The following is a 16,343-nucleotide window of genomic DNA, read 5'->3' as shown; positions in this document are numbered from 1 at the left end:
AAACTTTTACGACTAATAATGCTAACAACTGATGTAAGAATAATCCTTAGCATAGCTATAAGGATGAAATGTTGTTACTCTTGTAATAAAATCTTTCATTTTTAGGGTGAATAAATTTAGATTTTGTGCATTTCTGAATCAGAAACAATACACTAACAAGTGCAAAATTCCATCAGATAACACAGGATCAGTCTCTATAATATCTAATATCTACTACAATAATCAAGGCTTTCCTTATCTTCAAAATTATAGTTTAATTATTTCTCTGACGTAATATTTCTTCCCATAGGATATGATAAAGGAAGAATTATCATTGAAAAACAAATACACTGGAGATAAATAAATCAGAAATAATAATCATGGAGCGTATATGTAAACACTTCCGCAACAATCAGTTACGCGAAACTGAGTTATTTTCAAATTAGTGTCATATGTAAACAGATATTGTAATTGCATGATGGAAATATGCGCTAATCAGCTTGAGAGGCAAGAAAATCATTAAAAACTTTTCCAAAATTTGTTTCTTTACCACAACATGAGATTATCTTGAAAAGATATTTCACTTTGGTACATTAATTAACGTTATACTGTGAATCTTTAAATATCTGCAATGGTTTTACTTTCACATCTTTCGCTGTGTCTCTCCATTGTCAAACCATGAAAATGTGAATAATTATGTATTTTTGTACTACAAATAGTACAATAATATTTCTTGGCTGCGAAAACCTCATACCACTCCTACCAAGAATCTAAATCCCTGCAAAAATAACTGAATTTACAGTAATACATCCCAAAGAAGGATTAGGAAAATGGAAAAACAATTATGGAAGATGAAATGCATTTTTCATTCATCTGGTAGGTTCGTTAGGATTCACAACAATTATACCACCAATGAACCGACTAAGGGATCATCTACATACCTAAAGTATGTAGTGTATAAAAGACAATATTTCAAAACAAAATGAAATGTAATCATAACAAATATCCCATGGTATGCCTGAAAATATAAGCTTTGCACTTGTTTTAATTTTAAAATCAAAATCTGCAGTTCAAGTCAAATATGACTACAATTTACAAATATGACCTTTTTGGAAAGTGCATGTTCTTGAACTTTTTGCCAGAGTTTTGGATTTAGTATTTCCATTACTCTGTAATAAGCACGGCATTCTGTGGCCTGACACCTCATGAGTTATTTTACAGCTTTCTCCGCGGAAACCGAGAACTTGTCACATAGCATCAGGAGAGGAACTCGCTTCAAGAGCTTTAGGACGTTAGGAAACTTTCTCGACTGCTTTTGACGAAAAATTGGCCCTGGCTCCCTGACCCCAATAACTCATGATGATTATATTCCATTAGAATCAAATTACACACCCATTAGAGAGATTGACCCCTTCGGGAGGGCAAGAAATCCCTGATGAAAAAAGACGCAGTAGATGGCACAATATACGGCAAACGGTAAAGGATCTACAGTTTCTGACATTTTCCACTGTGCGTTATTGGACAATAAACCATGCGATAAAACAAGTGTTTCTGGAAGTAGGCTCTACTTAATGTGTGAACTGCTTCGTAATTAAGGTTGGTAAAGTCGGTGTCACAGCAGGAGAATATCTCGCCCTACGAGTTTGTGAGCTGTAAGGCCACACCATTTTAATTTCTTGGTTAACGGAATTTTTTTTTAAATGCTGGATTGGAAAATCAACAGGAAAACAGAATCTCATAGGAAAGTTTGTACTTTGGTGCACACAATTTCAGGGAGTGAACAGGATCAGGTGCAAGTTTTCACCCCAGCCTTCTGTTTTCATGATTTTTTTTTTTGCTAAAATTTTTTTAAAAATCCGTTAATCAAGAAATCAAATGATAAATGTATGAGCAGTTGAACCATATTCATATTGTCAACTAAAAAGCCCTTATGTTTCATTTCTATTTGAAAAATAATGGTACGGTATAAAGTTAAAAACTACTATTATAATAGTATGCAGTCAATATACCATTATATTAGGGTTACTGGTATTGCAATTTGAAACTCCTTAAATTCAAATACCCAACTCAATTAATCATATTCAAATTGTCAACTAAAATGATCTTATACTTCATTATATTTGAAAAACAAAGTCTGACCTCATATGAATTCAAAAACTACCATTAATTGTGTTTAAGTTAATTAAACCTTATAAGGGCCACTGCAATTTGACACTTTATAAAGTAGCCATTTGATGTGATAGAGATATCATTGCTTACTTCCACTTCTCTATATGGCTTGCCTTAAGGACTTGTCAAGGTTCTGTGGATGAAGACTTTCTTGTCTAATTTAAATGTCATATTTGCTGATTGCGGTATTTCTCAATGGTATGGGAGATGACATAATCAGCAAAATATCTAGTGTCCCAACGGCTAAGTATGAGGCGTCGTTTCCCAAGCATCCCCTTGATCCAATGCGACGGCGTAATTGTCTATAAATCACCACAAGGGGCAGCCAAACGTAGCTTGTTTGCTGCTAAAGTCATGTGGGCGACTCCTGCCCATGTTGCGTTTCTGCAGCGCGATGGCGTCCTGTCGCACTTCATTACCTGTTTCACTCGTTTCCGCAAAAATCCGCGACCCACCGGGACCAATTTTCATAGCGGCAGGAAGCTTTATTAAGTTGGGTAAAATGGCAGCATCCTCCCAATTTAGTTCCACAAACCGACGCATGCATCACAACTTTTAGGACTGGTTTGCAATCTCGGACATCCAACAATTTAGCAATATATCTTATGTAACTGTCACAAGACTTTAAATTTACTGCATGATGCATTTCATAAACATCGCGACCAACACAGGCAAATTTTAACTACTACATGCTCAGATCACAAATAGCCATACTATGAGAATGAAATCTGAAGAGATGATATTCTTCTTCCATGTAATTATGTCTGACACCTATATGAAATACAACGTCCCCTTTGACAATATCCCCATCCACTTCTTTATCTTTAGCATCAGAAAGACTACACGATTTCACAAAGGCATTTGACAAGGTCGAAAACGTGAAAGTCGACGACTTCTACATGACCTTTCAAAAACTGAAACAGTATCCCCATTCTAGTGACCTCATTAACGCATGCTCCACGCACAGGAATTTCATCTGATCCCCCGTGTAATTGCCAGGAAATTTTTTAATAATTTGCCGGTGTGCCTGACAGTCTTGTCACTTGGAATGACGGATGTTGGCATTAATAATTCACAGAATTGGGTCAGATTTCCAGCATGCCATCACCGTGCTACCTACAAATGTGCCTACAGCACCTGTCTGCCCTAATAATGGAGAAAATATGGATGGGGAAATTGTCAAAGGGGACGTTGTATTTCATATAGGTGTCAGACATGATTACATGGAAGAAGAATATTATCTCTTCAGATTTCATTCTCATAGTTTAGGTAACAAAAAATTAGAATGAATGCTGTAGCTTTTTTTGGCTAAGTAGAGGCTTTGTGGTCATGTTAGACCTTAGAGTATGACAGACTTTATCCTTTTGCTTTTGCTTGAGAGGAAAATTTAAGATATTTTCGATCTTCCTTCTTTGCTTGTAAGAACAAAATGTGAAAGTATTAAAAAAAATTAAAAAGTACTCATGCTATACCTGTGTAACGTTGGGTAACATAAATTCGCGGGGTACTTAAATTCGGGATTTTTCGAAAACGGGGTGTTTAGGGATATGTGCTAGATGCAACATCAGTAATACCGCTAGAAATGCAAACTTGCCAGACTAACGCATTCAGAACACTGTCTGAAAAGCTTCAATAACCATGCATTAGAAGTTGGCTACGTCAAAAACTCTCCGTCCCTTATTGTCACAGTTTGAGGGCTACGTGGGAGAATTATATGTACATAGTTGTTCGCTGGTTTATAAGACAAATGTCACATCCGCTTCCTGCTAAACACAATTATTTACAATACAACTTATTAGAATCTCTTTTGCTAACCTACAACTGGACTCTAAGTGTGATTAATCATAAAAACGCCTCTTTGTTGCTACAACCAATGGCTACGGCACTACGGTGAATTTTCCCGCCGCCATATTCGTTACCCAGAATCCTGCTATTCGGCAGACGACAAACGTTTGCGAGGAACACTTTTTTGTCTAAATGTTGTGTGTGATAGTGGACTGATGGCGATATTTTCCTCAAAGTTTGCTCTTAGCACAAGCAGAAACACATGGACATAGTAGTATTACCATTTCTACGGCATCCAGCTAACGCCCCGATGAATAATGAACAAATTTCCATGACGGTGGGGGTGAACTTTGAGTGACGTTCTACCGACTCAACACACGGGTTGTTCCCGAAGGCCTGATGCGTGCGGTACGGCCGTTTTTTCGTGTTTTTTTTTTACTTGGACACGTCTATATCCATAGCACTCTCCTCAAGCCAAGGATGGAACGAATAGCTGCTGTATAAAATGTAATTAGCGGTAACATATTCAAGACGAATCTTCTCTCCCGAATTAATGTGCCCCCCTGTCCGACAGCACCTTCATTGTGCGTGCGGCGGACGGTAGTTTCAAGTTGAAATATTATGGTGTCAGCACGACTAGAGACAAAATCTACCATATATATGATTAGTGCAAAGATAGCACATGATACTGACAGAATAATAGAAAAAAAGGATGGTTTATTGTTCTGCTAGATTGATTTCAGTCAACCATTATCGGAAAAATCCCGAATTTATGTTACCCAACGTTATATTTTCAAGCTTTCTAATTGTTAATGTTTTTATATGTTATAAAAAAAAACTGGCACCATTAGCATAAATTCCTTATCATCTAACCTTTCCTGCAAATCTAAAACATGGCTTAAGTGACCTCTGAGTCTACTGTTTTTCAGTTCAACCCTACTATCATTTTTATTCTAATTCTATTAATTCTGCAATGTATCTTATCAAAATTTACGTCCAGTGTTTTTCAATTCAACCCTTCAACAGTGATATTACTTCAGTCTACGAAAGTGTGTTAACCTTCTAACTGGACAATGAATGACCTGAAAGCTGCTCATTGGCTCAGAGAGACATTCCTTCTCATCATGTTAATTTATTCTGTCAGGTGATTTTACATGTACCTCTTCTCATTGGTTGATGAGTATTGATAGCTGATTGGCTGACTGGAGTACATACCTGGTGCAGTGATGGTCAGAAGGTCCAGTCTTCTTTGTTGCTATAACGGAAGAACAAAGGATACAGTTAGTATCTGTCATAATGTCATGATTATATCAAATACGGCAAGAAAACCCTGTTTCAAAGTCTAAAATTGGTTCTGGCAAATTAGCTGATGTGAAAGTTTTTAAACCAGACCCCCTGCCTTGCCTAATGAGCCTGACCAACTTCTGCCACCTGTCATGGGTCACATGATCGAATTGATTGATTGTGATTGGTGGTTGCCATTGGCAGGTGGCTGGAAGAGAGGGGGGCAGACACAGACAGGGTACAGACAGTCAGGCGAGACTAGATTAGAGAAATGAAGGGGTCTGTGCTGTGTGGCACGAGACTGTGGATCACCGCAACATCAACTATAGACAGACAACAGAGGAATAAAGACAGTCATGAATGTTACAGCTGATGCTTTGTCTAGACAGCGCAAAACCACTGGGACAAGGAGTAAAAACAGTTGTTACCTTCACCGTACTGAAAGTACTAATATACGATTTAAACTCTACGACTGGATAAATTACGAAAATTATTTCCGGACGTTTCGGGTGACATCCATCACTCTTCTTCAGCGTCACTTGAAAGTATCTAAAAGATTTAATCTTAGACTAGCACTTTGTTCTTATCTAGCTTTTATATAAAAGAGACCACTATCATGCTAATGACACCCAGTTGTGAAGTTTTATATCTCAGTTTTTTTAATACTTTCTTATTCTACATTATCGTATCCTTCAAATGCTATTCTCTTTAATTTCTATGTGCAATTTCTGGTTACATTTTTCATATACATGTACATGTGCTTCAAATTTTGATAATACTTTTATTATATGTGACCAAAACACAGTGTATATCATACATTTCCTTCGAGTTATCATAACCAACATCTGCCATTCTATAATGTGCAATGTTTTATCACTTTGATAAAGCTGAAATTTCTGCTCTACAACGATAAGCTTGTCATGAAATGTGACCAAAACTAGTATTAATATCAGATCTTAAGTTATAATATTCCTTAAAGTTATCATGTCCTGCCATTCCATATGTGCAGTTTTGTCACTTTTGATAACTTCAAATTCTTGCTCTGGAATGATAATCTTTTAACGATATGCGGCCCAAACTGCCCATCGTCGCGGGCGTCCCTGGTGTTCGATAGTACCATTAATCGCTCAGAGCCATTATTCAATAACCATCTAACTGTTGGAAGGTGCTTGTAACTCATAGCTGACTGCTGGTCAAAAATTCAGCTACAGAGACGGCAGCCATCAATTTTGGGCAATGAAAAGCATTCAGGCATGATTCCCATATTGGAAAAGCCCCGGTGAATCTATAACATCTATATTGCATTTTATTCCTCGGAGCTTAAAGTAAAACTAGGACAACATATGAGAGAAATCACCATGTGAATCTCCAACTTTATGAAATCATATATTCTTAAAATCTTTTGCTTATCATGATAACCAATCATTGTAATTTCACTATTTTCTAGTTTTTATGAAGTAAAGAATTCATGAAGTCAAAATGCTCAAAAAGTTGTTTTTTTTAAGAATTTTAATCTTTAATCTGTAACAGCATTTCTTCTCACTTATAATGGTTAATCCTTTAGTTAAACCTGAACAAGTGACCACCTCTGTATAATGACCACCTAGCTATTGTGGCCACTTTTTGGTGGTCCCTATATATATATATACATTGTATAATATTATATAGCTACATGTATTAATTACTTTTCCCATTCACCCAAGCCTTAAGAATCCTGTCTATGGTGACCCTTCAGTAGTTACAATAGACAGGTGACCTATATGCAAGATGTTTTAACAGAGAGCTCTTTAGTAGAAAGAGAAAAGTTACAAAATTCAAAGCTATCTAATCAAGTATTAACATACTAAATTCAAGCATATCCCTGCAGCAGATATTTTTCCATATTTTCTATTACAAAAAGGTATCATAAGCAAAAAAACTCTTAACAACTAAAAGCAAGAGATAGCAAACACCAAGTCTGATAATGTTTATGACATTATTGGAATCTTGCATTATAGCAAAGTCACTGAAAATAGATAGATATCGACTTCTGATATACATTATGTATTATGTACAGCAGATCAGATACACTACTGTGGTATTGAATAAAGATTATCCCTAAGTAAAATTCAATAGCAGCAATAAAACGCAAATATCCAGGCGAGTGAGGATTCCTTACAAACAATTATTGAAAATACTCTGAGTGCAACATCGATGGATCATGCTCTATCCATTGATCCGTTTAGTCCGTTTTGCATAATTCTTCCTTATCCAGTGGATAAAAACTCATTGTGCATGCCAATCTCTAACAGAAGACGTCACAAATATTGTACTTCTATGAATACTTACGCACAAGGAAGGCAAAATCAATACAGAATTGACAAAACTGATCTGTTAAACAATGGCGTAATTTTGGCCTGTCACTCCGGAATTGGATGCATCTTGTTGGATCGGCACTATCTGACCGATCCATTTCTCCTCCCAGATTATGTCTCTCATTTAGAGTGGCAGCGGCCTGGAAAAATCATTAACTAAGTTTGGCACACGGAACAAATGGAAAATCGATAGTAATTCTTGTTTTAGGTGCGACATGTCCCCGTGCAACCCTGCTGATGTAGACAGGCTGATATACATGCATGGTTAAGCAGGATGCTGGACTAGAGCAACCATGCGGAGACAGCCTTATGGTCCCATAGTCCCTACATTCTGGCACCCCAATCTTAGGGCTAGGGTTAGGGGGTTAGGGTTAGGGAAAAAGGAAAGTGATCTCAAACCAGTTTAGCTCAAATGAACTCAATGAACAGATGACCTAATCTTCCACTGGGCATGACAGAGAAGACAGACGCTACATGTATGTACAGTATTTACAGGTTCATTGTCCCGGGGAAATTCCCCTAGCTCTTTTCGACAAGCACAATGAACAGTGGACCACGGCTTAACGTCCTGTCCTAAGGACTGCGACCCTTTCCGGTAGCGTGTATGTCGGGTGAGCGACACAGCCAGGATCAAACCCGGGGCTTCTAGTTCCAGAGGCAAGATTGCTAACCACTGGACTACGCATGCTACAAGGGGGTGTTGGAACATGGGGATGTTGGAACATTGGGATGAAAACCAACCCATCCTTGCCTGTCTTTGAGTGGACAACTGGTTGTCTTCACCTGCAAGATCTACATGACGTATATACCTTAGCGTCAACCGTCCCAGAATAAACATAAACTTAAGCTAACGATTTAAAACTTTGTCTGGCTAGCTGGTCTCCAAGGCACTCTCAAATTGCCATACATTCCCATCTTTCACTTCATAAGGCAGAAATTCAGACAAGATTTCATCATTCAATTGGCATTCCATATTAAACATAGCTTCAACTGTCCCTTCATAACCATTATAAAAACAGGATTTTGAACCACGGCCTTCAGTGCATTTACCAATCACCACACACATTCCCGTACATCACAGTAGATGGAAGAAATTCAGACAAGATTTTATCATTCCATTGGCATTCCATATTAAACAATTGAAAGCTTCAACTGTCCCTTTTTAACCATTATAAAAACAGGATTTCGAACCACGGTCTTCAGTGCATTTACGAATCAGCACACATATTCCTCAGTACATCACAGTGTAGATGACAGAAATTCAGACAAGATTTTATCATAATATTGATTGGCCAATATTACAGAGCCCTGCTGGACAGACCCTGGGGACTCCGATAAATGACTAACATCATTTCCGCTATCGATCTAGTACTAGGAGCAAAGCTGCCCAAATATGGTAAAGTATGTTGTTGGGGGCAGATGACAATGCAGCGTTATGACCTTATTTGTTCCGTATATCCATGCTAAAAATACGTTGATGAAGGTTAGACATCCAGGTAATAAGATACGCCAAAAATAGTCACTCAAGCAACTGGATAAATTATTTTTTTTGACTGTTTCAAAATTTTATCCAGTTGCTTGAGTAACTATTTTTGGCACGCTAAAAATAGTTGTATACAAAATTTGTCGGGACAACCTGTTTGATAATTCGGTGAATGGAACTTGACGTAACAGACACAATGAACAATTATCAATACAACTCTTACACCTTAGTCAGAGAGGCAAACTGTAACTGTCAACTCAATATACATAATTCACCCAGGTTTCCTAAGACTGTCTTGTTTATTATTTATCAATCTTTAGGGTGTTCCCTTCAGTTAAGATTCACAGTAACTGATTTCCAAGGGAGCCCTTGTAATAGTACATAGTGGACAGATTTTGGCAACAGACTTTGTCAACTAACCATCACGATAACAAATCATGGATCAAAATGTTGCATAATCATTATTTCCCTCCACACACGACGTACACTTTTAGATATCAATAAAAATTTCACTGCTATACAAATGTACATAATTATATAGATATTAAATGATGACACGTATAATCTATAGTCTCCCAAGACTTTCTTTCTCTCAGTGAAAATCAGTCATGAGCTGTGTTTGACATGTAGTTAAAACTTCTACCGGCATTTTTCACAGATTCAACAAGAAACCAAAGATCTCATATCTTAATTTTGTGAATTGCTCAATAATTCTGTCTAATAGTATGCACTTTCTCACTGGCTCCCATAAGGCAACAGATTGATGATGCAGGAAATTAAAGACAGGAAATGAGATAACCTTGACAACCTATTCTGGGACCTTTCTTGGACCTTTGACCTAACTTCCTGCCTGTGTCCCCATGTGCCCAGTATATGGAAATAAGTGTTGAAACACACAAACAAACAAACAGACCTACCCAAAAAAATACCACCCGTTTCACGGAAGGAAAAAATCAAAGTTTCCAACGAATCAAGCACATCCGAGAGGCTGTAAAAAATGTGGTCGCTTCCAGTCCTGTCCTTGAAGATTTAACAAGGCATACACACAATAAATCTTCACTTTCTAATGGGCAAATCTATTTCCATATTCATAACATGAAGGGCAAGGGCTTATGTAGCTTTCCTCATGTAGCAGGTATGGTGATGATGTGTACTGTAAATCAAGAAATCTTTGTGATTTTATGTTCACGATTTTTGCACCACAAACTCAAAATGCAGTGAATATGTATTCTGTGCTATATACAGTATCGTTTCGACAGTGAACTTAAAACACAGTTCTCCTGATACAAAAGTAAGCAATCTACAGTATGCTACAAACTCTTTATAAAAAATTGGCTGCGACAGTTTCTGAGACCGATGTAACATCCTGCTGTCTGGTCCTGTTTGATGATGCGGGAATGTTGTGACACCGTGCATAACCTACTTTCCACATTCCGGTGTGTGCTTTGCCACTTTGTCAGAGGTGCACCAGGGGTCAAAACATGCATTCAAACTGTGCATTTACGGCTTTACATTTGACGCATCTGTGAAAGGTCAAAGAAGCCATTCTCTGCGGAGATAAGAGAGAAAGGATCCACTTTGATGAGTCAGAATTGAATTGTCTTACATCTCGACAGCGCGATGTTTTAAGATGTGATCATTACTTGTTCTTGCCCATGAAGAATATTGAATCTGACGTAGTAGACTGAAGTGAGAAATGAGCTTGTTACTGGACCATAAAGAGGAAACGTAAAGAACCTAGGGTTAATCACCATTACTTTTCCACCATTGCATTTTGCTTTAGGCATCGGGTAATAGCAGTTGTGTAGTAAAACAAGTTTGTGGACCAAAAATTGCTTCCCTGCCAAATTCCGAATGCTTTCAAGGCATTTGGACTGCTATTTTATTGGTGCAGAGGGGAGGTATAAGACGTTGCAGCTTAGCATTTTGATGCGGCTATCTATCATCTGAGTTTACTGTCACCTGGAGTCTTGGAACACGCCACTTAGCGGAGTCTCCCGGCGCACGTGTAACCCAACGGAGACGCACACCAAAAGCCATGTGTCTCGCCCACACTCATAACAAACTCAACACATTCTCCGAAATAAGAAATTATTAAAAAAAGACTCTCAAGGTTACACGCCGTCATTCCATCAACGAAAAGCAATTGGTCTTGCCGCGAGCGAAGCCTCTTTTATGCTTTTAGATATGAGGCGAATGTTTGGCTGAAATGAGGGATCAAGCCCCTCCCTATAGCGCACTGACCCGTTGAACTAAACGTCATCATTTCGTCCTAAAACTTGTAAGCACTCCTGCTTTGGGCACTATTACCTCTGCGTAACAGGGACATCCCCGCAGAAAAGGGCACCAGCTCATCATCATTGGAGCAATGAGGTATTACATACTGCGAGCGCTCGCTGATTGCCTAGCATGGAAGCAAAAACCATATTTAACAAACTGTACTCAAACCCACGCATACAATATCACACAAATACAACTGGGTAAAATCTCTCCAAAACTTACACAAATACCTTTTTCTTAATCTAGTACTTCTTGACAGGAAGCATTCAAAGCTTCTTCCTCTAAGAGCTTGTATTTATTACACATAAGCCAAGCTAAAAAATGCATATTAAGACGAACCGGCTGCATTAAAACTACTATTTTTGGAGGGTAACAGTCGCCATTCTCTCCAAAACTTCCTTTTTCTTAATCTACTTTTTCTTGACAGGCAGCATTCAAAGCTTCTTCCTCTAAGACCTTGTATTTATTACACATAAGCCAAGCTGAAAAATGTATATCAAGACGAACCGGATGCATTAAAGCCTCCATTTTTGGAGGGTAACAGTCACCATTCTCTCCAAAACATACACAAATTCCTTTTTCTTAATCTAGTACTTCTTGACAGGAAGCATTCAAAGCTTCTTCCTCTAAGAGCCTGTATTTATTACACATAAGCCAAGCTGAAAAATGTATATTAAGACGAACCGGCTGCATTAAAGCCTCCATTTTTGGAGGGTAACAGTCAACATTCTCTCCAAAAATTACACAAATTCCTTTTTCTTAATCTACTACTTCTTGACAGGAAGCATTCAAAGCTTCTTCCTCTAAGAGCTTGTATTTATTACACATAAGCCAAGCTGAAAAATGTATATTAAGACAGACCGGCTACATTAAAGCCTCCATTTTTGGAGGGTAACAGTCACCATTCTCTCGGTTAAATTGCAGACATAATAGTAAAAGGTTCGGAGCACTAATCCATTGCCCCTTTTGGCCATGTGGGGAAGGGTTTTCCATTTGCCCCTTGACCATCAATCTGGCGAATAGCACTATTCCCGCGCAATATAATGGAGGCATCATTTACTCCCGGGCACTTTCACGCCCTGAAATACCGTGCAGTGATAATCAAAATGTTGGGAGTATACAGGTGGATTTCTAACCTGGCCATGTGAAGCATGGTCCAGCCTGTTTGTTAAGCAGATTTGATTCACAAGTTTACAATATTAAACTGTTATTTTCTTCTTCATAGTACCTTAAGCAGGTACCCATTTTTACACCACGGCGGAGTGAGGAAAGTCGTGTAAAGTGCCTTTTCCTAGATGACAACATAGTTAGCTTGTCGGGGGATTCCAACCCAGAACCTCTGGGCCAAACACCATAACCCTTACAGCAAAACAACAACACCACTTTTAAACCAAAGTGTAGTACAATTCAGTCAAAATGCTGTCTCAAAAATGTTTTTTTGAAATTCAGTCTGTGGTACCATTACGACATTAGACAACTGAAAAAGCCTCCACTGAACAGGATCATGGGTAAAAAAAATGGCTGCCGTTCTAGAATGCAAGGCTGGTCGGAAAAATAGGACAGTCAAAAATCTGTCAAAGATCAGTATTTTAGGTAATGACAAATGCGTAGGGGGGGGGGGTGCACCCGGCTGGGGCAGTAGTGATTTATTAAACTTCATTAGCATTTGAACAAATACATATGTTCAAAGTGCACTGTCTAAAAATATGCATTGCAGATATTTTTGTTAGCATGCTGCAATAACTGGACAACAATCAATGTCAGTTGTTTTTTTTTTAATAACAAAAGTGTGTTGCATAAATCATACCTTAGAAGTTTGCAATATAATTGCAGAAAAAAAATACATAAATGATAGAATGCAGTCCAAACCTGCACATATTCTTGAGTGAGGGTCAGGCTTAGGTTACTATACTAAGGTTGTGGAGAGAAGTGCTTCAGTGACAGAAACCTAGTCTGACAGTTGGCTCGAAACAGTAGACAAGTCAAGTATACAGTGTGTTGATGAAATGTCAGCTGAATTTGGGGAGGTTTTGTCTGGTTGTTTGTTTTGTTTGTTTTGGTATGATGCAGACCCTTTGGACGCAAACATTTTTGCCAACAACGACACACAAAAAAGCTGGCACGTCCCCCACAAATGGTTGTTCATTCCTTTCTATTTGACGGCTAGAGCCTACCCATTCACTTTGTACTCCAATCAACTTGCGTAGCGACCCGTATCCAGGGGGGATACGATTCGACCGGAGTGCGCATCGGCTCCCGTGTCCCGACATGGCATGTAATCTTTCCATTTCCTGTCGTCCGTCATTGTCCGTAACCGGTATCTGATACGGTTGACTTTGCCCTGTCATCAATACGGCATCTATATTCATCTGCTCTTAGTGTGAGGACAGATAGAAACGTTGGCACCCTCAGAACAAGGCACCAGAACACTCTTACCATGTGGGCAAACGTGTAAAGGCATGTCGCACACACACATACATTGTATTTTACACAAGGTATTGGACCAGTTACATATTCTAAAACAGTAGCATTGTCCTCAGGGAACTTAAACTTCAAGTCCTCAACAGATGCAGTGGACAACTTGTTGAAAGGAAAGTGATCCCAAACCAGTTTAGCTCAAATGAACTCAATGAACAGAAGAGCTAATCTTCCACTGGTCGTGACAGAGAAGACAGACGCTATGTACAGTATTTACAGGTTCATTGTACATGTACCAGGGAAATTCCCCTAGCTCTTTTCAACAAGCACAATGAACAGTGGACCACGGCTTAATGTCCCGTCCTTAAGACTGCGACCTTTTCCGGTAGCGTGCATGTCGGGTGAGCCACACAGCCGGGATCGAACCCAGGGCTTCTAGTTCCAGAGGCAAGATCGCTAACCACTGGACTACGCACGCTACCATTGGACCACATCACATGATTGATGGACCATGTTTGTGAAAGAGACTAGGTCAGGTCAGGAAAAGTTCCATATTCAGGTTAATATGTCCAGTGACTTAATTCTCATCACACAGGCTAGACTAATCCACATACAGACTAGCCAAACTCTAGAATAGTAAGTGCCCGAAGAGCAAATGACCTCTTCACGAAGTGATCAGTGAAACCACATGTAGTCATGCTTTCATCCTCTCTCACTATTGACTTTGGTTTCATTGTTCATTGGTTGGTTGGTTACTAACAGTCAAACCTAATTCCTTGACAAATACTGGAGTTGAACAGTCAAAAATTTGGGTAAGTCCAATTTTTGTGTTGGCAATTACAGTTAAATTTTGATTCAGAATAGTCAAACCTGTCTATACTATAATATGAATGAAGGAATGAATGAGTGAGTGAGTGAAGGAATAGTTTATCATAGTAACCACTGAAGAAAATGGTCATACTGTCAGTACTGTCAGTAGACAGGTCGCCACAATGTACAGGATTCTTCATGCTTGCATTAATGAGGAAATAAACTTAAAGGGACCACAAAACATGGCCACAATGGACAGATGGTCCTTACTTGCCCTACTCTTTTGAGTGGCTGTCAACACACACATTGAATGTAGAGCTGGTCACTACTACAGGTTTGACCAAAGTTTCTTACAGCATACAATGTATGTAAAAGGAACTAGACTGGACATTTTTTTTTTTCAATCAACCCCACAATGTCCCCGAATCTCGGTTATCAGGGTATATATTAGGTGTGCCCCAATTCTCGCAAGCTTACCCAAAACTTACTGATTGAAATAGATGTGTTACTGCAGAATTTTGTCGGCTGCAGAAATAAGCCGGCATCAGATTTCTCTGCCTTTGAAAAGATTTTGATGGGCTCTTTCCAATGAATACACGTTTGATTTTATCTTCAAACCGAAATTGGATTTCGCTCGTAATCTTGACGCAGAGAGGAAATCTTCGGTGCCAGAATATGCAAGATGGCTATCGCCTGTCAGTTCAGAGGGTGGGCTGTATTTTTGCGGCGGGAGCATTTTCAAGACAAATAGCTAGCAGCGCAGGAAAACCCCGGAGCAGAAAGCGATCTTTCATCCCCGAAACACGGACTGTCGGGCAGCGAAACTCGCCTCATTTTTCAGGGCGTATATCTCGATGGCTGCGAATGATTCCGGCTCCATATATGGTAACCATAGCCGAGTCGTAGCATAATAACTCCGGCGGGATCTTTTTTCCCTTGACTGTGAAGGAATTTATGGGTTATGAATGGGTAGTTACATAAAGGGGAGACCAAGGGCACTGTGAACTGCTTCAGCCTATTCCGTTCCCTCGACACATAATAAACTTTCCTTACATACTTTCTCCGGTCCAAGAGGAGCTTACAGAACAAGACTGATGTTAGCCATTATAGAAAAAAACTTTTCTCTCCCTGACAATAATTCCAGATTGCCTATGAAAGTCAAATTGCTTACAAATGAGTGCAAGCAGTACCTATTGATCCGTATGTCCCTATTTTAACTGTACATATTGATTATTTTACGGGCTATTTGATGTCGTTTATTGATTCCGTTTGATGGCTAATACCCCCTTAAACATTTGGAATATGCGGTGTTGTATTGCAAAAATAGATGAGCACATGGATTGTGCACCTTGAAGGAGAAACGATCGGGACTTTGGCAACTGGCCACCAGATTCTAATAGTTTCCTTCCGAGGCCAGCAGACTTGACCCGATATTACAGCAGATTTCAAACAAGCCAATACTGTTTAACAGAAATTTCACATGGCCACTCTATTCACCAGGTAAAGTCCCCTAACATTTTAAAGCATTTGCAGCATTTCCATACTTATGGGCTACCATTTTGAGAATGAATCATTATCAATAGAAAGATCTACTGCATGATGCTATAAAATACCATTTACGCCAGTCCTATCCAACCGTTTTTCATTTGTTTCCTATTAATATAGAAACTTGCCTACTTTGCAACGGAAAATGCACTGGGACAAAGCACAAGGGACCAATAGAAAAAACGCTGACAACTAATCAATACGATCCCATGCTGTCTTAGCTATTACTGGCAGTT

General features: G+C 38.9%; 1 protein-coding gene across 1 annotated transcript in view; it reads right to left on the bottom strand.

Annotated features, from left to right (window-relative positions):
- LOC136444678 (cytosolic carboxypeptidase 6-like) overlaps positions 1 to 16,343 on the bottom strand; it is an 82,990-nt gene that overhangs the window by 25,194 nt on the left and 41,453 nt on the right. The window contains exon 6 of the mRNA XM_066442365.1: positions 5,149 to 5,188. Within this exon, the coding sequence (XP_066298462.1) occupies positions 5,149 to 5,188 (40 nt within the window). The remainder of the gene's footprint in view (positions 1 to 5,148; positions 5,189 to 16,343) is intronic.

Source organism: Branchiostoma lanceolatum, chromosome 11 (assembly GCF_035083965.1).
Source record: "Branchiostoma lanceolatum isolate klBraLanc5 chromosome 11, klBraLanc5.hap2, whole genome shotgun sequence".
Lineage (NCBI taxonomy): Eukaryota > Metazoa > Chordata > Leptocardii > Amphioxiformes > Branchiostomatidae > Branchiostoma > Branchiostoma lanceolatum.
Note: the sequence above shows the minus strand (reverse complement) of the source record. Positions and strands in the feature narration are given on the sequence as shown.